The following is a 21,469-nucleotide window of genomic DNA, read 5'->3' as shown; positions in this document are numbered from 1 at the left end:
TTAAATTCCAATTGCTCTGCAAATTTCAATTCCAATTCCATTCCATTCCGTGAAACGAACGTGCCCTAAGAATCTTTCAGGCCGGAATTCAAGTGGGTTTTCCCAATAGTCTGGGTCTCTACCAATAGCCCATATGTTGACAAACATATTTGTTTTTGCTGGAACATGGTAACCTGGCACTATGCAATCTGTCGTTGATTTTCTTGGTATTAATGTGGCAGGCACATGAAGACGTAAAGTTTCCTTGACAACTGATTGGAGATACGGAAGGTTGCTGATGGTCGGGCAAAAGTCGTGTATATTATTATAGTTTTTGTTTATTTATAGTTTAAATATTATTTGAACTTTGATACTTCAAGCGTGTTTATGTGCTTCAGGATACTTGACGTTAAGGACGCTTATCGGGATGAATTACGGGCTTGGAACGAAGATATAGAAGACTCATGACGATTGGCACGCTTTCCTATGCAAAATAAATGAAGAAAATAAAGAAAATTATGTCAGACGCCTTTAGCGCGGTGCTAAAGGGTCCTGATGGTGATTTCAGCGTATCTCTAAGATCATCAGAATTTTGAGTCTTTAGCGCGGCGCGAAAATCACACCCTTGGGATGTTAGCGACGCGCTAAGATCCTCCTGACGGGAAAAATAACCCTAACTTTGATATAATCAGTTTTTCAGCCCCCATTCGACCTATCATTCATTCCTCCAACCAAGTACAAGCCCTAGGACGATTTTCCATCATCCCGAAGCCTCCGGTTCGTCCGTTCATCGCATGCTTTCATCCTCTCATCAGATAAGCGAATCCTTCGTGATGCCGATATCTGGCTAAACCATTGTATTCACTTTAGGCTAGGGTTTTGTGTAAACTAACTTTGATCAGATTCTATGTTTTGAATGAGTATGAACTTGATTGATTGTTTTTAATCTTGTTTTACATTACGAATTGATTGTTTAAACAGTTTATGATTTTGATTGTCAAACTTTGCATCATTTTTCTGGTTGTGTTCATCACATGTAGGGTTAGCTCTTTGTCATTGAACCAATAATCGTTAGTCATTGCTTGTAACTGATTTTCATATTTTAAACTGGTAATTGGGTAAACCGGAGTTCAGTTGTGTCAACAATTCGGTTAGGGTATCGTTTGTCCTCACAACCCAAATGTTAGGTTTAGTAATTACTGCGCAATTAATCTTATGAATCTGTGATTAGTCGGTCATCACATTACCTGAACCTGAAGTGAATCGTTTTCTCATAATTGTTTACAGTTCGTTTAAAGTAATCGTGTGTTTTTATTAAATCATCTTTTATAAACCGCTTGACATCGTTTGTCCACTTAGTTAATTAATTAACAATCATGAACTCTACTTGCACTTTCCACTGATTCCCTGTGGAGACGACCTTACTTACCCATACTAGTTATAGGTATTTAAGCATCATAAATACTTATTTTTGATTAGAGCACGACATCTACATCAAAATGGCGCCGTTGCCGGGGAATCAACGCGCAAAGTGCTAGTTTAGCTTTGTTTTTAGTTTTTGTTTTTATTTTTTCTTCGTTGATTTTACGCGGGGTGTTAGTGTTTGTGTCTTTGCAGGTAACTTCACAAGTTGATGCAGACGAGATATTCCCTGGGAAGGAGCCGCTCCAGTTTGATCCCGAAATCGAGAAAACAACAAGACAAAACCGAGCAGCTCAGAAACCCATATTAAACCAAATACCTGAACTCAGAACACCAAAAGAAGAGACTATGAGTACCCGAAACAGAAGGGACCTGAATGCTTACCAACCACATGACCAAGAACAACCAATCCCACAAAACCAGAACGTTAACCGTGACAGAAACCGTAATCTGTTCAACCAAAGAGATGTTAACCGTAATCCCAGAAACATGGATGACAACTTGTCAATCAGATCAGCTCCAGTGAACCGTCAAAGACTGAATGATTTGAGAGGGGAAAGGCCCGAGACTGATCGTGCTCGTGCACGGGTGGAAAATTGGCACATAGGGGACGATTTTGGTTACGATTATGAGGATGAGGAGAAGCGTAGAGATGAACAGCGGGGTTGATATCAGCAACAAGATCCCCGTGTTGACCAAGAAATTAGACATAATCATCCAGAAAATCAGAGAGATCGAGCACCAAGACGGCAACAAAACTATGAATAGCCGTATTATGATTTTGATGATGGAGTTCTAAGGGCGTTTGTTCCACCGCCAGTCAGAGGCGTTCAAAGCCACTTCATTCCACAAGTGGCTACGAATCCTCTACCAATCATCATTCCAGTCAGACGAGGAAGAACTTTTTGGTAAGGCAGATTAGTGTAACGGGATTACCGACATTTCATGGAAAGGCTACAGAAGAACCATATTTACACTTGAGTGATTTCAACTCGATATGCGCACTCATCTCGAGTCAAGGTTTTACTGCGGAAGAGGTGAAGATGGTAGTTTTCCAGATCAGTTTGAAAAGCGCAGCAAAGCAGTGGTTTTTATCGTTGCCATCAGCTAGTATTTTCACTTGGGGAGATTTGGCACAACAGTTTTTAGATGAGTATTATACCCCCCAGAGAACCACAGAAGCCCGCAACAACATTCGAAACTTTCAGCAAATCACCGGTGAAACCTTCTATGAATCATTCCAAAGGTTTAAACGATTGTTGAGGACTTGTCCATATCATGGGATTGCCTTATGGGAATTGATAAAGGCATTCCATGATAGTCTCTCAAATGATGATATTCGTGACCTCAAGCCACCAGGATCTTTCCTTGCAAATGATGAAAACGAGGATTGGGGACATTTGGAGAGACACGCGAGTAATTCGAAGAGACAAGCATAGTCGAACAGGATGTCAAAAAGATCAGTGGTAAAAGCAGTTGAAGGTCATGGGTCAGAAGATAGAATGGATAGATTGGAAAAGAAGATGGATAGGTTGTTGGTTGCAGGTGTTCAAGGAGCCGGAAATTCAGGAAAAACATATCCGGTATGTGAAGGTTGTGGGGAATTAGGACACGAAATTGCGAGTTATGGGGTTGTGCAAGATGAAGAAACTGGAGAAGAAGCGGTCAACTGTGTACAAGGTGAAAGGAAATACAATAATATGAACTCAAGTACTTATCATCCGGGCCTCAGGAATCATCCAAACTTCAGTTATGGAAATCTGAACACGCAACAGAACCCAAACTTTCAAGGTGGATTTCAGAAGACAGGTTATCAGTCGAACCAGAAATAGTATGGTAATAGTTCGGGAAGCGGTCAGAGTGGGTACAATCAGAGAGATTCTGGGGTTACAATAAGGGGGTGTTTGGTATATAGAAAAAAAATGAGAAGAAATGGAAATGGAAATAGGAGAGAAATGGAATTGGAAAGAAATGGAAATAGGTGGAGAATTGAAAATCATTTCCTTTGTTTGGTAGAATAGAGAAAAGAAGTGAAAATCATTCTCCTTCTCTCAACCTAACTCTTCCAGCTGCCACCAACTCCACCTTCTCCTCTCTCTCTCCGGCGACCGTTCTTCCTCCTCTATCTTCTTCTAATCCACCACGGCCACCAACCACTAAAACCACAGCTGCCGCCAACCACTCCGCCGCGATTTAGGGTTGCTAGTTGCGAACGGACGGACGCCTGTCGGAGTAGGACGCGACGGAGTAGGGTTCCGCCAGTCGGAGTAGGACACGAACGGATGTTTTTGCCTACATCATCGCCGGAGTTGCTAGTTGCAACGCGACGGAGTAGGGTTCCGCCGTGCCGGACATCATCGCCGGTCGGAGCAATGGAAATAATACCATACACACTTTTTGCCTACACCGAGAAGACAGATGAGTAGAGCAGAGAAGCGATGGTGGCTCACAGAGAATTCCATTTCTCTTCAAAATGGAGAGAATTGGATTTCTCAATTTTTTGCCTACACCCAATTCCCAGAGAAATCCAATTCTCCCCCCAATTCTCTACCTAATTCTCCCAAACAATGGAAATCCAATTCTCCACCCTCTTTTCTCTCTACCAAACACCCCCTAAGGGTTATCAAAAGAGTTATCAGCAGGGGTAAGGAAATTCATCTGGTAACAAGGAGGAGTTGATTAAGGATGTGTTGGAGTTATTGAAGCAAATGAATCAAAGGGTGGAACTCCAGGAGAAGGCAAATGCTGCAAGAGATAAACAAGTGAGTCAACTGGCTGAAGAAATGGCGAGCATAAAGAGAAATCCATCCAAATTACCAAGTGACACCTTGAAGAATCTGAGCCATCAAAGTAGTAGTTCGTCAAACTCCAAAAATGAACACGTCAGTGCCATCACAATCGAAGATAGTGTGGAGAATGACACGGTTGAAGAATTTGAAACAAGGGCACCACTCATCTCTATTCAAATTGGTGAGTTCAAGACCACCAAGGCACTTGTTGATTATGGTGCGAGTGTGAGTATTCTACCGGGAAGTGTGTATGACCGGTTTTATTTTGGGCCTTTACAAGAGGTTGACACCACCTTGGTGTTAGCTGATTTCACTCGAAGGCGGCCACGTGGTAAGCTGGTTGGTGTTGCGGTAAAGGTTGGTGATTTTTACTATCCAGAAGACTTTCTTGTTCTTGATTATGCACCAGCTGAGAAGGAAGAAGAACCACGTGTGATATTGGGGAGACCGTTTTTGGCTACTTCAAATGCTCAGATTAACTGCCGAGACGGAACAGTTTGCATGACCTTCGGTAACCGTAAGTTAATTTTAAATATATTTTCAAATTCATATGATTATTCTTTTGAAAATAAATATTCTAGGTCATGTGCTACTAATGGGCGTTTTCCTCGTACATGTGAGGATGACACCAAAAAGGAGAAAAGTGTTGTTTTTGACAGGTCGAAGCGTGAACGAGAGAAGGAAGAGTTAAATGCAGTAGATGTAAAAAGTGGAGCAACAGTAAGTTCAACAAACAACACTAAGACGGTGATGGAAGTGGTGGTAAATGAGGAGAAGGGTGGAACAAGCAAGAAGAAACCACCAAAGAAGGAGAAGGTAAAGAAACCACCCAGATTCGAAAATGAACAAAGGAGGTTGGCGTGTTTTGGGCCTAGGTGGGAGGCATTAGAGCTACCATTGTGCTGGAGAAGTACATGAAGTGAGATGGAGGAAGGTAAGTACTCCATTCGACCACCATAACCGCCAAATCAGGTACTGGTCCGGCTGAAGACCTAACAAAAACTTAGCGCTGACCGGGAGGCAACCCGGATTTTAGTTTTTGGTTTGTATTTTTTTTTTCTAGTTTTGTATATTTTTAATCTCTTGTCTCGAGTGTTTAGTGTATTGCAAAGATCGAGTGTGGGGAAGACGCAACGCAGAGTGTTTCTCGGGTGTGTTGGTAAGAAAAAACATTAAGTAAACAGAGTGCCAGGTAAGTAATTTAAGTTAAACGGTTGAAAAATGGCTAAGGAATTCAAGAAAATGAAAAATTTTGAAAGATAGAAAATTTTTTCAACATAAAAAAAACGGCCAAACTTTCTGTTAAAAGTGCGTTTAGCGTGGTGCTAACATCACTGGGTGAAGCCCTTAGCGCCGCGTTAAGAACTTCTCATTTGTGTGCTTTTCGCGCGGTGCTAAAGTCTCTTATAAGATGTTAGTGCCGCGCTAAGGTCTACCTGAAAAAAATTATTTTTTATTTTTTTATTATAATATGGGCTGCACGTGGGGCTTACCACTGAGTTTATTATCTCCTTTATCATCTTCTCCATTCATTCCACCCAAACACCATCCATCACAAACGTCGTACACCGCCACACCCCACCACCACATTACACCCCACTGCTGTATTTTGTGTTGTATTTGAACTTTGTGGGTGTTGTTCACTACAAACCCTCACGAGACCTCACTCGTCCACCCGGGCTACCGGGGGGTTTAAAGGGCTTGTTGCATACGCTAAATGCAATCGTGATTCCTACGAAAGTGAGTTAGGTCTTTTAACAATTTTACTAGTTTAACAAATTTAATTATGAAATTTATATAACTTGGCTTGGTAATTAAAATAAACGGTTTTGCAAACGGTTTAAAAGACCTATCCTAATGGTTGTGAGAAACGTGCTTTTACACGTGTGAGAGTTTGCAGATACTGTTGAGTGAATTGAGGAGCTGGGTTTGTTGAGCGCAACCAAGAGTATATTTGAGTGGCTTATTTTTCTTATCAGGTGATTTTGTTTTCATAATTCCTTTTGTTTTATTAGTTTTATTGTTAAAAGTGTAATTGTATAGTTGTATAATTTTTAGGACCATCACATTAAGCCCGGTTTTAAAATTTTTAATCAGTCAATTTTAACCCTGTCCTCGTTAATGTTCATTTAAATGCTAAATTTTAAACATTGAGGACAATGTCAACCTCAAATGTGGGGATGGGGGAAAGATTAAAATTTTTGCCTTAGAGTGCCTTGATTGTGCCCAAAAGCCAGAATTGTAAATAATTTATTGCTATTATTAATGCCAAGTAGAAGTCTTTGGTCATGGTCAGTTTTTAAGCTTCTCGAAAGTCTTCCCATGCAAATGTTTTTCAAAAAGAAAAATAAAATGGACCGTTTAGATGGGGATAACGAGTCATGGGGACATGTACACATGTTTATATCGGCAACCTTATTCCTTCGTTACGTGTGTGAGTTGACCACATATATATAATACACATATAATACATAGTATATACACATGTCATACGAGTGCCATTATAGAGAGTAACCAGTATGTCCATGATATCTAGAACTTGGTTGTCTCATGCATTTCGAGATCTTAATACCACCACCTGTATGGAGAAATAGGACTGTAGAAACCCCACATTATAATGGCCTTTACATATAAAAATAAAAAAATAAAATAATACTCCCTACCCTACATTATCCCTTAGGAGCCAAGTTTGTGCATTTTCCCTTTCGTTTGTTTAACCCACATTACAAGCCGTGTTTTCCTTGGCCTTTATTATTTTTAAACCTGTGGATGAAATTCGGTATGTCAAGAGTTGTATATAAGTTGTTTGTCGATCATAGTACACAATGTACGTATGTCTCGATTCAGTGGTTTGTATATATTGATGTTAGTATTTGAAAAAAAAAAAGAAAAGAAAAAAAGAAAGAAAAAAAAAGTTGGAAAATCAAAGAAAAGCTCAAAAAGAGTCGATGTTTGAGTTAGTGTCGTTTGTAAATAATAATGAGTGAGTTCTTTGTTTATTTGAATAAATCGGGTCTCATCCACCATAAGCTACTACATAATTCCGCTTCCACACCCTAACCTAAGCCACAGCAAAACCCTTAGTTCTATTCTCTATGCAACCGGTGGGTAATGGGCGGAGATATAACTTGCTTCCAAGCTTATTACATTGTGTTCATACTTGGTATAGAGGGCAGAGAGATACTATCACATTTTTTGTTGGTCCAGATATTAAATCGAGAGGAGAGATAATATATTACGAGGGGTATGAACATGTGTGTCTTAACCGGAAACAAAGTACACTTGTTTGGGCGGTTTGTAACATCACGTAAATTTCAGGCCAAAAATGTCAAGTTTCCAAAGTCAAGGGTCCAATTCTGCCAATTTCCAAACTATAGGGACTAAAAATTGAAAAATATGTATTCTGAACATATCGCGCTACGCGACAGGGTCAAGAAAGACACCCATCGCGTACCGAGATGGGGTGTCATACACAGCATGACACGTGTGCCACGTGGCACACGGTGGCAGCACCTGCTGCCACGTGTCACCACGTGTGGCGGCGCCTGCCACGTGTCGACACGTGGCAGGCCTACACCTGTGACTCACCAACCCTATATCGCGCTACGCGATAGGAGAGCCAGGGAACCCATTGCGTACCGCGATGGGGACCAAAGTTGGCTCTATAAATAGCGGCCACGGGTTCAAGCCAAACACACCAGAATTTCACACACATACTCTCTCTCTAGAATCTCTCACTACCTCGAGTTACGTGCCAACAATCTCTCTCGATAAACGTGCCCTGAAGCCTCGTTTTCCTTGCCCATTACCTCGATATACGTGCCACTTTCCGTCGACATTCCGAGTTAAGAGGAGGTGTTGTCCGACGTCCCGACGATTTACCTCGAAGTGCGTGCCAAGAGTGTTGGTGTCTCGAAAAGCGTGCCTAGAGTGTTGGTGTCTCGAAAAGCGTGCCAAGGGTTGATCAAGCGAGTATTGATAAGAAAGATAGAGTCAAAGTACTGCCCGAGTGTGAAGGGTATTCCTAAGACGATAAAGGTAGGTATAATGCCCAACCAAAATAATAATAAAATATTGAAAGGGCTTAATACCCTAAGTCGAAGTTATTCTCGATAATCAAAGAAAGATATAACAAAGAAAATAAAGATATAATATATATATATGAATAGATATACATATAAGATTATTCTTTGTTATGAAATATATTATTTAAGTATTATGAGTATACTTAAATAATAAAAGAAAAGAATACGTTTCTTAATGAAGAAGAAACGTCGGGTTTTATAAATAAACTAAAGGTTCATCGAGATAAATAAGACTAACGGTCTTAAGCCGGATCGTGTATCCGACTAATGAATGTTATACTCGTACTATAGGTGCGAGATAGCGAAGGAAAGACTAACGGACGGTGTTGGAAGTGATCGGGGCGGTTTATGATGGGTTTTTATTCTTTCGCTGAAAAATAGTCGTTCATACTTAGTTAGACGGACACATACTCGTATGTGGTCGGTCCAGCTGATCCTTTGGATCTTCAGGATAGTCAGTTACCTGAAGACTTTGACTTGATCGGGGCGATAGGATTTAAAAAATTTTTAGGGAGATGATATAATTTTTCAAGTCTATAACTTTGTAAGAAGTTTCAATACGGTGTTAAAATGAAAATTGATCCAACCTTGGAAAGTGATAGAACAACTGATTTTGTGTGCTCAGCTGGTGAAGTTATTAGGCCTAAAAGATTCTAGAACAGTCATTGTATGTTATGGTAGCTTTCTATGGTGCGTAAAAGTAGAAGTGATACAAACTAAATATCCTCGATTTAATGTGGAAAACATTTTGAGTTGTGCATGTCTCCATATACATCTTTCCGAATGATAGGCAGAAAAGTGATTACCCAGTCATACAAGAGCCCGTGAGTGTTCTGATTCCCGCGAAGATAGTGTTAAGTACCTGCAGTGATCCAGATTCGGGACTTGCAGTTGTCTACAATTTGGAGTTGTATTAATGTTCTTATTTGTATAAAAAAATGTATATTATTAAGCCTTCTGAAGCTTAAGTTGTTTCAAATATCTAGAAAGAGGCAAGAAAGAATATTTCAAGCATAAGAAAAAACGGGAAGAAAACTCTAAAGATAGATGTGTGCTCATTGTTTAATCAGACACTACGGGTCGAAGTCAACTCGGGGTGACTTGGGGAAAGCCAAATACGCTTTGAGAATAGATAGGAGGCATCATAATCTCTCATGTGATGTCCATCTAAATTTTGAGCTTAATTGAACCTAATCCGTATCACAGAAGCGATGAAAACCATACTAAGTCTTATACATGCTTACAACCTGTTTCTTTATGTCATAATACCGCTGAACATGGATCTATGTGACAGCCACTTAATTAGTATGATTCCTGTTCGGATCTTTTCTAAAACATGCAGGTTCTCGTCAAGACTGAAATTTGATCCCGTTTATTTTATTACTCAAATTCTCGTTATGCATTTCGTTTTATGGTTTACTTTTATAAAACTTGGTTACTTGGCTCTTTGATCGTTTAAATTCAAATCTTTTTCGGAGATTTTTAAAAACAAGTTGCCCTTTGATCCACTTTATATGTTACTGTTTATAAGTTAATACGGGCGAAGATTAACTAAATGGCGAAGTTATTTGGTGAGCCAAATAGGCGAAGTTGACTTTAACGTTTGACCAGGGCGAAGTTATTAACAGGGGAGCGAAGTTCATCATAACTTCGCTGCTGGGTTCTCTTGGTATATAAAGGAAAACGATGGTCAATTTGGGTCAAAACCTTTAAACCTCAAACCTTCGGTGAACTTAATCCTCTTAATAAAACTTGCTAATATCTGTTTTTATCCGTGTTATAAGGTTTGTCATATTATTGTGTTACATAATTCATTCATATCATCTGATAATCAGGTCCGCAATGTTTGGTTCTAAGTTCGTTCATATTCAAAACCTTTCCCACAATGTTGGTTTGGTTTGGATGATCTTTTCGGTGATATTAGGATTTTTTTTTACCTAAATCGCACTACCCTTATACTATTGCTTCTATCGGATCGGCCGATCATTGTTATTTCTGGGTGTCATTCTTGCTCCGATTCAAATAGCGAAGTTAGGGTTTCAGGGGCAAAGTTGTGACAACTTCACCAGTCACTTAACTTCGCCTGTACCATGCAGGGCGAAGTTGTAGTCTGATGATGTGAAAAACTGACTTGGTTCGTTTATTTTGCAGATATGGCTGCTGTGGCAGGTGCTGGTGGTGCTGGTGGTGATGAAGGTGGAGATAATAACCGACAGTTTTTCCTGTGTCAAAACATGTATATTACCTTAGATCCGGATGCTCGAGGAAGTGACGATTACCATGAGATCATTTCGTTCCTCTTACGCTCACGCATCTTTCATGCAATCACTACTACTCTTCCGATATCACTACCGAACGTTGAAGATTTTTGGAACACAATTGAGTATGATTGTTGTGTCGACCCGCCGGTGATGCGAGCTATGGTTAATGAACAGGAGGTACAGTTCTCGGAAGATCAAATAAGGATAGCCTTACAATTTGGGAATGAGACGACTGAGGATCCCACAGACTTTCCGGCTAGTTTTAGAAATGGTGCGTTTCTGCGTATGGGGTATTCTGGTCCGTTGGGAGACTCTCAGATGCGAAAAGGATTTTTGTTAGATCAGTGGCGTTTTCTTATGCACGTGATGATGGTATGCATGTCCGGTCGCAAAGCCGGTACAGATGGTATGGGTGCAACAATGCAATCAGCTATGACCGCGTTGACTTATAACAAGCCTTACAGCTATAGTCAGATGATTTTTTATGAGATTGATCGTCAGAGACGCGCGCTTGCTAGGGAAAGATTTTTGATGTATCCGAGATTCCTACAGATGATTCTGAATCACGTAGCTCTTACTCTGCCTCAACGACGTCCTATCCGTTATGTTGAAAGTGTAAGTAAGAGGATTTTTGCGCAATGCAGGTCATCGAGTGCTCGTAGCAAACCAGAACTTCGTCCGAGGCAAACTGCCATGTTTGGTTACTTGGTGAATCCTGCATATGTTGCTCCTCCTGGTGATGAATTTCTTGATCCGGAACCGCAACAGGCCGATGTTCCTCAACCACCTCCTGTGGTTCAACAACCACCTATGGTACAGCAAGCACCGACTGCTGATCCGGTTGCAGCTCCGGAAGAACAGGTTGACCTTGAAGTCGCCTTTGGAAGTCAAGGGTTCTTTGACATGTAACGAATTGATCCAGCTGCTGAGGTTCAAGCCTCAGTAGCTGAGACGTCTGGTGTGAATGTGTCCGTGGTCGCTACATCTGTGGCGGACTCTGAGAGAACTGACTCTGATTCATCCACTGATGATATCATTGAAGCACAACAAATCCTTGCCAGAAAAGAAAGGATTCATGGCAAGAGAAAGAAAGACTCAGATGACAGTGAATCAGATTTTGAGGAGGATTTGTATCGTTTGGTACGAAGATCAAAGAAGGCAGGGGTTGGTGAAAGTTCAAGAGTTGGTGAGAGTTCGAGGGTTGTTCAGTTTTCTCCATCCTCATTATCAGGTATGACTATGGTTCCTGCTTCATCAACTGTCACAGCACCGATAACCTCAAGTGTTCCCTTGGTGACCACGTCGTCATCTTTTGGTACTCCTCCAACCACGTTCCAGTTACCGCTCCAGAGATTGTCTCTTTACCGCCTCCGTCTCTTACTCCATCGGAGGTTGTTGCACGGTTTGTTGAGTCAACGGTGGCTGCTACTGCGGGGATGTCTGTTTCGTTACCACCCACGGTCAGTATTCAGTCTACATCGGATATACCAGCTAGTTTGGGAATTCCTCCACCGTATGCACAGGATATTTCTCACATGCGTTTTTATTTTGATGCTACTTTGTCTGATTCTGAGAGGATAGCGGCTCTTGAACGGGTAGTTGCTGAACAGTCAAGAATCAATCTCATCCAAACTCAAGCTATCCAGAGACTTGTGGCAGAGAATCAGTTACAATTATCTCTCCTTGTTGAACACGGTAAACTATTTGATGCTCTAAAACAGTTCTTAGCATCTCAGGGGGAGACGAGCTGCAAGGGTGATGAGTTGAGAACCAAAAAGAGGCAAGACAGAGACGATGATCCCAATGCATCGGAAGGTGCAGGTGGTGAGTTTCCAAGAACTGAACAAACTCTTGGGACTTCCACATCTCAGGGGGAGTATGCTGGTCAGTCAGGCGGTACGGGTGATGAGAATGTGGTAGTTGTAGATGATGAGGAAGTGTTGGGAAATGATGATGATGAGTCAGCTGATGATGTGTTAACGGCTGATGAGATTGGAAAGATTGGGGAACAGATAGAGATTGATAGTGATTTAGAAGAAGGGGAGATCGTTGATGATGGTGTAGAGCACGATATTCCGAATGTTGATAAAGTGAACTTGAGTTAGGATGCAAATATGTCAGATGAGTCCGAGTGGGAAGAACAGCCGAGATGGAAAGAAGGCTCTGCTCAGTGGTTCTTCAAGAAAAAGAAGCCCGCAGTTCCAACAATGTTTAAGAAGAGTTACAACATCAAGGGGTACGCTGAGTCCAAGAAAGGTATCATCTGCTGGTTGTATGACGAACAGTTGAAGTTGTTTGTGATTAAGCGTTATGATGGAATTCAGTATTTTAAGAAGGCTTTGAGATCGCTCAACACCTTGTCTGAGTGTGAGGTGAAAGATTTGGCTCGTTTGAGATTGATTAATAGGAGTGATGATGATATTGCAAGAATAATTGGAAAGATAGTATGGAAGGAAGCTATTAAGGAGAAAAAGTTTGAACTTCTAAAGCCTCAGAAAGGAAGGTTGGTTGAAGATAAGGAACGAGGAATGAGGGCTGATGGTAAGCCTTGGTTGGTGATGAAGTAAAGCCGATTCGGTGTTTAAAAGAGGTGCCGGTGAAGATGATGCCCAAAGACGTGTTAAAGAATCTCAAGTGGTTGTATGTTGATTGTCAGACAGCTGAAGCTGTTATAGAAGATGAGGACGAACAAGAGATCCTCAGAGTGTATGATCCCATGCACTTGGTTAATTTGTCTCAAGCTGATTTGCAGGTACTGAACGATAAGAAGATATTCTACATTCCTGCGTGGAAGGATGAAGCCAAGAAGTACCAGAGGGTGGTCTCTGTCTGTGTAAGGCAGGGCGTCCATGCTTGAAGACGAGTGGTATGAAAGTTTTGGGATTACATGACACGAGAATGAAGATAGAGATGAAGCTACTGCCAAGGGGGAGTCTGTTGGTGCATGATGTCAGTAGTTCAGTATCTTGTGTTTTGTCTGTGTCTGTAATTGTTTAGTTTGTTTGTTACGTGTCGAAAACTGTTGAATATGTAAGTTCGCTAGTATGTATAAGCGAACTTGGGGACCAAGCGAAGTTATGACAACTTCGCCTAGCTTGTAGGCGAAGTTTTCGAGGTCTATTTAAACCTCAACTTCGGGTTTTAGGTTGAGTTTTTTTTTTTTGGAGAAACGAGTTGTTTTTGGTGATCTTCTGTATCACGGGTTGGCAATAGTAATACATCAAGTTTACAGTATTATCCAGTGTGTTTGTCTTACCAATTCAACGTACTAATTGTATTGACACTCGTATCGTATTACGTGGGGATTCCGCACCCTCGTGTTATGAGATACTCCTGTGTAGATCCGGCTGGGAACCTACACGAGCAAGTGTACGGAAGAAGAAAAGATACAATACTCCGCCTTGATATTCAAAGGCGAAGCACACGAATGGTGGAACACATTAATCTTGAGTAGAGGAAGGGAGGTGATGTATAGTTTGACGTGGAATGAGTATAAAGAATTGTTGATGTCGAAGTTCTGTCCGATGCACGAGACAAATCAAATTCAAACCAATTTTTTAGCTCACAAGGTTGTTGGAACAAACCTTCGTGAGTATAACACGAAATTTCATGAGTATTGTCGTTTAGTTCCCCAGCTGGTTACCCAAGAGTCCAGCAAAGTGACACGTTACATTTGGGGACTACCACGTGAAATTCGTGACATGGTAAGATCGCACTTCCCACAAACCGCTGACTCCGCGATAGAGTTAGCAGGATACTTGATGGAAGATAAGAAGGTCATATCAACACGTGACTCAAGAAGAGGTGGAGATACCCGCTTCAAGGGTAAAGGAGTTGACCAACGAAGGTCTAGCTCCAATCTTGGCATCCCTCAATGTAAAATTTGCAAGAAGTATCATCGAGGTAGATGCAACTTCGCCTCACGAGTTTGTGAATCATGCAATAAACCCGGCCACGCCACGGCCGATTGCTGGAAAAAGAAAAAATGACCTGTTACAATTGTAAAGAAATGCGGCATCTTAGCTTCGAATGCCCCAAGAATAAGCCCGCGATTGGTGGTGCGGGTGGTAGCGGTCAGAAGAATGAGCCCAAGAAGGGCAATGCAAGAGTTTTCGTCATGGACACCAAGAAAGCGGCTGATACGCCGAAAACCATAACCGGTACGTTTCTTATTAACAACGCCTATGCTAGAGTCTTGTTTGATTCAGGAGCCAATTTAAGTTTTATAGATTATAAATTTTGTAGTCTATTAAACGACCCTTTAATCAAACTTAATAAAACTCTAAGCGTCGAAACCGCTAATGGCAACATTGTTAAAATCTCCGAAGCTTTAGAAAACCGAAAATTCTTGTTAGCCGGTTATGTTTTGCCTATTCAATTGTTACCCATGAATCTTGCTGGTTTTGATGTTGTATTGGGTATGGATTGGTTATCCGACAACTATGCTCATATCCTTTGCAACAGCAAGACCGTTGAACTCCAAGCCCCTGATAAGCGTACTATACGAATTGAAGGGGATAAAGACGTTGGCCAAGTTAGCCTAATCTCTATGCTAAGGGCTAACAGATGTTTGAATCAAGGATGCTTAGCATTCATGGCCTACGTCACCGAGGAATCAAAACCCAAGGAACTCAAAGACGTTCCTGTTGTTTCTGAGTATGCCGATGTTTTTCCCGACGAACTGCCCGACATTCCGTCCGATCGTGAAGTAGAGTTTAGAATCGATCTTATTCCCGGAACTACTCCGATCGCTAAAGCTCCTTATCGCCTCGCGCCAACCGAGATGAAAGAATTAAAGAAGCAATTGGACGAACTTCTCGAGAAAAGTTTCATAAGACCTAGTTCATCACCATGGGGAGCACCGATATTATTTGTCAAGAAGAAAGATGGATCAATGCAGATGTGCATCGACTACCGAGCTCTCAACAAAGTTACAATCAGGAATCATTATCCACTTCCGCGTATCGATGACTTATTCGACCAATTGCAAGGTGCTAGCTACTTTTCCAAGATTGATCTTCGTTCCGGCTATCACCAACTCAAGGTTCAAACCGAAGACATCCCGAAAACTGCCTTTCGAACGAGGTATGGCCATTATGAGTTCACCGTTATGCCAGTTGGACTCACTAATGCGCCAGCCGCATTTATGGATATGATGAACCGAATTTGTAAACCTTACTTAGATAAATTTGTGATCGTTTTCATCGACGACATACTCATTTATTCTAAAACAAAGGACGATCATGAAAATCATCTTCGAAAATTACTTGAAATTCTAAGAACCAAGAAGTTGTACGCCAAGTTCTCGAAATGCGAGTTTTGGTTGCACGAATTGTAATTTCTTGGTCATGTCATTAATATTAACGGAATTCAAGTGGATCCCGCTAAGATTGAAGCCATCTAAAAGTGGGAGGTTCCGAAGTCTCCAACCGAGATCCGAAGTTTCTTAGGTTTGGCAGGTTATCATCGAAGATTCATTGAAAACTTTTCTTGAATCGCTGTTCCCTTAACCTCTCTAACTCGTAAAAATATCAAATATGAATGGGAAACAAAGCAACAAGAGGCGTTTGATATACTTAAACAAAAGCTTACCCAAGCTCCTATACTGGCTTTCCCAGAAGGGATTGAAGACTTCGTGGTCTTTTGCGATGCATCACATTCCGGTTTAGGATGTGTGTTGATGCAACGTAAGAAAGTTATAGCTTACGCCTCTCGTCAACTTAAGGTACATGAAAAGAACTACACAACAAACGATCTAGAGTTAGGCGCCATAATCTTTGCACTTAAGATATGGAGGCACTATCTCTATGGAGTAAGATTTGTCGTGTACACCGATCACAAGAGTTTAAAACACATATTAGATCAAAAAGAACTTAATATGCGCCAACGACGCTGGATGGAAACTCTAAACGATTATGACTGCGAAATTGTCTATCACGGAGGTAAGGCCAACGTGGTGGCCGATGCCTTAAGTCGTAAAGAGCACGAAAAGCCATAAAGATTCCAAGCGTTAAGGCTAGAACTTCAAATTGATCTTATTGACCAAATCAAATCCGCGCAAACTCAAGCGATTAACGAAAATCAAATTTCTGACGAAAAACGAAACGGCACCATTGACTCGCTAGTCAAAGGTAACGATGGTATCCTTAGACTTGGCAATAGGATTTGGGTACCAATCGTTGGAGGATTGCGCGAGAAGATCTTAAACGAAGCCCATAAGTTCAAATACACGATGCATCCCGGAAGCGACAAAATGTACCAAAATCTTAAAGCGAATTATTGGTGGAACGGAATGAAGAAGGATGTTGCTTCGCATGTGGCGAAATGTCTCACTTGTTTAAAAGTCAAGGCCGAACACCAAAGGTCTTCGGGATTGCTTCAACAACCCAAACTTCCCGTATGGAAGTGGGAATTGATTACCATGGATTTTATTACCAAACTCCCGAAAACGACTCGACAACATAATGCTATATGGGTGATTGTGGACCGCTTAACTAAGTCCGCACATTTTATACCTATTAACGAGTCGTACTCAATGGATAGATTAGCGCTTATATATGTAAACAACATCGTTGCTTTACATGGAGTACCGCTATCTATAATATCTGATCGAGATAGTCGTTTACGTCTCACTTTTGGAAAAGCTTCCAACAAGCACTCGGAACAAAGCTAAACCTTAGCACCGCCTATCATCCACAAACTGATGGGCAAAGCGAAAGGACAATCCAAACGTTGGAAGATATGCTCCGCGCATGTGTGATAGACTTAGGAGGAAGTTGGGACGACCATTTACCCCTAATGGAATTCTCATATAATAATAGTTATCACACGAGCATTCAAACCGCACCGTTCGAGGCGTTATATGGTCGAAAATGTAGGACACCTGTGTGCTGGTCTGAAACCGGAGATAATCAATTATCTGGACCCGAGATAGTCCAAGAAACTACCGACAAGGTTCTTCAAATTCGTGAACGACTTAAGACGGCACGTGATCGCCAAAAAAGTTACGCCGATGTCCGTCGTAAGCCGTTAGAATTTAATGTTGGTGACAAAGTGTTATTGAAAGTCTCGCCATGGAAAGGCGTAGTCCGCTTCGGCAAGAAGGGCAAACTAAGTCTTCGATTCGTTGGACCCTTTGAGGTACTCGAACGAATTGGTACCGTCGCATACCGTTTGCGACTACCCGAGGAAATGCAAGGGATACACGACGTATTCCATGTTTCGAATCTACGTAAATGTTTAGCCGACGAATCTCTTTCGATGCCCTTAAGAGATGTCGAAATTAAATAGAACTTAAAATTCATTGAAAGACCAATTCAAATTGAAGATTCGAAAATAAAGAAACTTAAAAGACGAACTTTGAAAATCGTGAAAGTGAAATGGGATTCCCGACGAGTACCTGAGTATACTTGGGAATTCGAGTCCGAAATGAGGAAGAAAATACCCCCACTTATTCTCATAAGAAATCTCGAGGACGAGATTTGTTTCAAGGTGGGGAGGATGTAACATCACGTAAACTTCGGGCCAAAAATGTCAAGTTTCCAAAGTCAAGGGACCAATTCTGCCAATTTCCAAACTTCAGGGACTAAAAAATGAAAAATCTGTTTTCTGAACCTATCGCGCTACGCGACAGGGTCAAGAAAGACACCCATCGCGTACCGCGATGGGGTGTCTAACACAGTGTGACACGTGTGCCACATGGCACACGGGGGGCAGCGCCTGCTGCCACATGTCACCACGTGATGACACGTGTGGCGGCGTCTGCCACGTGTCGAAACGTGGCAGGTCTACACCTGTGACTCACCAACCCTATATCGCGCTACGCGATAGGTGAGCCAGGGAACCCATCGCGTACCGCGATGGGGACCAAAGTTGGCTCTATAAATAGCGGCCACGGATTCAAGCCAAACACACCAGAATTTCACACACATACTCTCTCTCTAGACTCTCTCACTACCTCGAGTTACGTGCCAACAATCTCTCTCGATAAACGTGCCCCGAAGCCTCGTTTTCCGTGCCCATTACCTCGATATATGTGCCACTTTCCGTCGACATTCCGAGTTAAGAGGAGGTGCTGTCTGACGTCCTGACGATTTACCTCGAAGTGCGTGCCAAGGGTTTTGGTGTCTCGAAAAGCGTGCCAAGAGTGTTGGTGTCTCGAAAAGCGTGCCAAGGGTTGATCAAGCGAGTATTGATATGAAAGATAGAGTCGAAGTACTGCCCGAGTGTGAAAGGTATTCCTAAGACGATAAAGGTAGGCATAATGCCCAACCAAAATAATAATAAAATATTGAAAGGGCTTAATACCCTAATTCGAAGTTATTCTCGATAATCAAAGAAAGATATAACAAAGAAAATAAAGAAAAGAAAAGATATAATATATATGAATAGATATACATATAAGATTATTCTTTGTTATGAAATATATTATTTAAGTATTATGAGTATACTTAAATAATAAATGAAAAGAATACGTTTCTTAATGAAGAAGAAACGTCGGGTTTTATAAATAAACTAAAGGTTTATAAAGATTACTTTTTAAATAAAGGTTTTAAAGTAAAAGAGAAAATGAACTAAAGGTTCATCGAGATAAATAAGACTAAAGGTCTTAAGCCTGATCGTGTATCCGACTAATGAATGTTATACTCGTACTATAGGTGTGAGATAGCGAAAGAAAGACTAACGGACGGTGTTGGAAGCCGATCCCTTGACAACTGATTGGAGATACGGAAGGTTGCTGATGGTCGGGGAAAAGTCGTGTATATTATTATAGTTTTTGTTTATTTTTAGTTTAAATATTATTTGAACTTTGGTACTTCAAGCGTGTTTATGTGCTTCAGGATACTTGAAGTTAAGGACGCTTATTGGGATGAATTACGGGCTTTGGAACGAAGATATAGAAGACTCATGACGATTGACACGCTTTCCTATGCAAAATAAATGAAGAAAATAAAGAAAATTCTGTCAGACGCCTTTAGCGCGGTGCTAAAGGGTCCTAATGGTGATGTCAGCGTATCTCTAAGATCATCAGAATTTTGAGTCTTTAGCGCGGCGCGAAAACCACACACCTGGGATGTTAGCGACGCGCTAAGATCCTCCTGACGGAAAAATAATCCTAACTTTGATATAATCTGTTTTTCAGCCCCCATTCGACCTATCCTTCATTCCTCCAACCAATTACAAGCCCTAGGACGATTTTCCACCATCTCGAAGCCTCCGGTTCGTCCGTTCATCGCATGCTTTCATCCTCTCATCAGATAAGCGAATACTTCGTGATGCCGATGTTTGGCTAAACCATTGTATTCACTTTAGGCTAGGGTTTTGTGTAAACTAACTTTGATCAGATTCTATGTTTTGAATGAGTATGAACTTGATTGATTGTTTTTAATCTTGTTTAACATTACGAATTGATTGTTTAAACAGTTTATGCTTTGATTGTCAAACTTTGCATCACTTTTCTGGTTGTGTTCATCACATGTAGGGTTAGCTCTTATGTCATTGAACCAATAATCGTTAGTTATTGCTTGTAACTGATTTTCATATTTTAAATTGGTAATTGGGTAAACCGGAGTTCAGTTGTGTCAACAATTCGGTTAGGGTATCGTTTGTCCTCACAACCCAACTGTTAGGTTTAGTAATTACTGCGCAATTAATCTTATGAATCTGTGATTAGTCGGTCATCACATTACCTGAACCTGAAGTGAATCGTTTTCTCATAATTGTTTACAGTTCGTTTAAAGTAATCGTGTGTTTTTATTAAATCATCTTTTATAAACCGCTTGACATCGTTTGTCCACTTAGTTAATTAATTAATAATCATGAACTTTACTTGCACTTTCCACTGATTCCCTGTGAAGACGACCTTACTTACTCGTACTAGTTATAGGTATTTAAGCATCATAAATACTTATTTTTGATTAGAGCACGACGTCTACATCAGTTGCGTATGTCTAATTCTTCTATCAGTCGGGTTTTACCAATTTTACTGTGGATTTCTTCGGTTGCCTTTTTCATTATGTCCGGATGATTGATGAGTTCTGCTAAAGCCCATTCGATGGTAAGTGCGGTAGGATCTGTGCCCGCAGTAACCATATTTTGAATGACAATAAAAATTTGTTAAAATTAATTATACAAACTACGTACAAATGTTTAATGTTAATATTGTTACCAAGATAAGGGCCTTAATGTTCTCTTTCGTCAACTCTATCTCCATATTTTCATCTTTGGCGACATCAAGTAAAATACTGAGCAAGTCTTTCCCTTGTGAGCCCATGATCTCCTGCTGATTTCTTGCCTCTTCATGTTCTATAATGATTGCCTCTATCAAATCATCGTATCTTCTATGAATACTCTCCAACTTTTTCCTTATTCCCTGCAAGTCTACATTCTTAAACAACCATATGTCGGCAAACAGTTTCCTCATGTCCTTTGCCTCGCTCTCATTTCCTGAACAACGTTTGTTCATAATCATTCTTGAAATGAGATTGTTGGTCGTCTTGCCAATATCCACACCAACATCCACATATTTCCTGTCTTTAGCATTTTGATATAATGACATCATAAAACGATTATCATCTTGCCTAACATATTGGAGGAAATCAAGTGTTACTCCATTAAATAGCTGCGACGTAACTATCTTCTTCATGAATTTCCAGTATGGTCCATACAGAATAAAGGCAACGTCTTTTGATCACAAGTTAGGTATTTTAAGGCTGAATTGTCGGGTCGATCTAAATACGAGTTTTCGTTGGTTTTAAGAAACTGGCTCTCTTTTTCTACTGAACATGCGACGACACAAGGCACATAGCCTATAAGGACTCGAAAAACTACCCCGTATCAGAGACAAAGCTTGTGGAAAGCGTGATGAGGGGTCAGAGAAAGGAGGTGGAGATGTCCAATGATGGGGAGAGCAAAGGAACTTGGTGGAAGATGA

General features: G+C 40.9%; 1 protein-coding gene across 1 annotated transcript; it reads right to left on the bottom strand.

The window, feature by feature from the left end:
* Positions 1-21,181, bottom strand: LOC143607065 (cytochrome P450 93A2-like). Its single transcript, XM_077082640.1, has 4 exons — positions 20,680-21,181; positions 20,485-20,609; positions 19,265-19,269; positions 1-274 (listed from the first exon to the last, which is right to left on the bottom strand). The coding sequence occupies exons 1-4, from the start codon at positions 21,179-21,181 to the stop codon at positions 1-3; spliced, it is 906 nt and encodes a 301-aa protein (XP_076938755.1).
* Between the last annotated feature and the right edge of the window lie 288 nt (positions 21,182-21,469).

The sequence above is a fragment of the Bidens hawaiensis genome, unplaced genomic scaffold, assembly GCF_021521415.1.
Source record: "Bidens hawaiensis isolate Kalapana, Puna unplaced genomic scaffold, B.hawaiensis_p1.1 tig00079185_1, whole genome shotgun sequence".
NCBI lineage: Eukaryota > Viridiplantae > Streptophyta > Magnoliopsida > Asterales > Asteraceae > Bidens > Bidens hawaiensis.
Note: the sequence above shows the minus strand (reverse complement) of the source record. Positions and strands in the feature narration are given on the sequence as shown.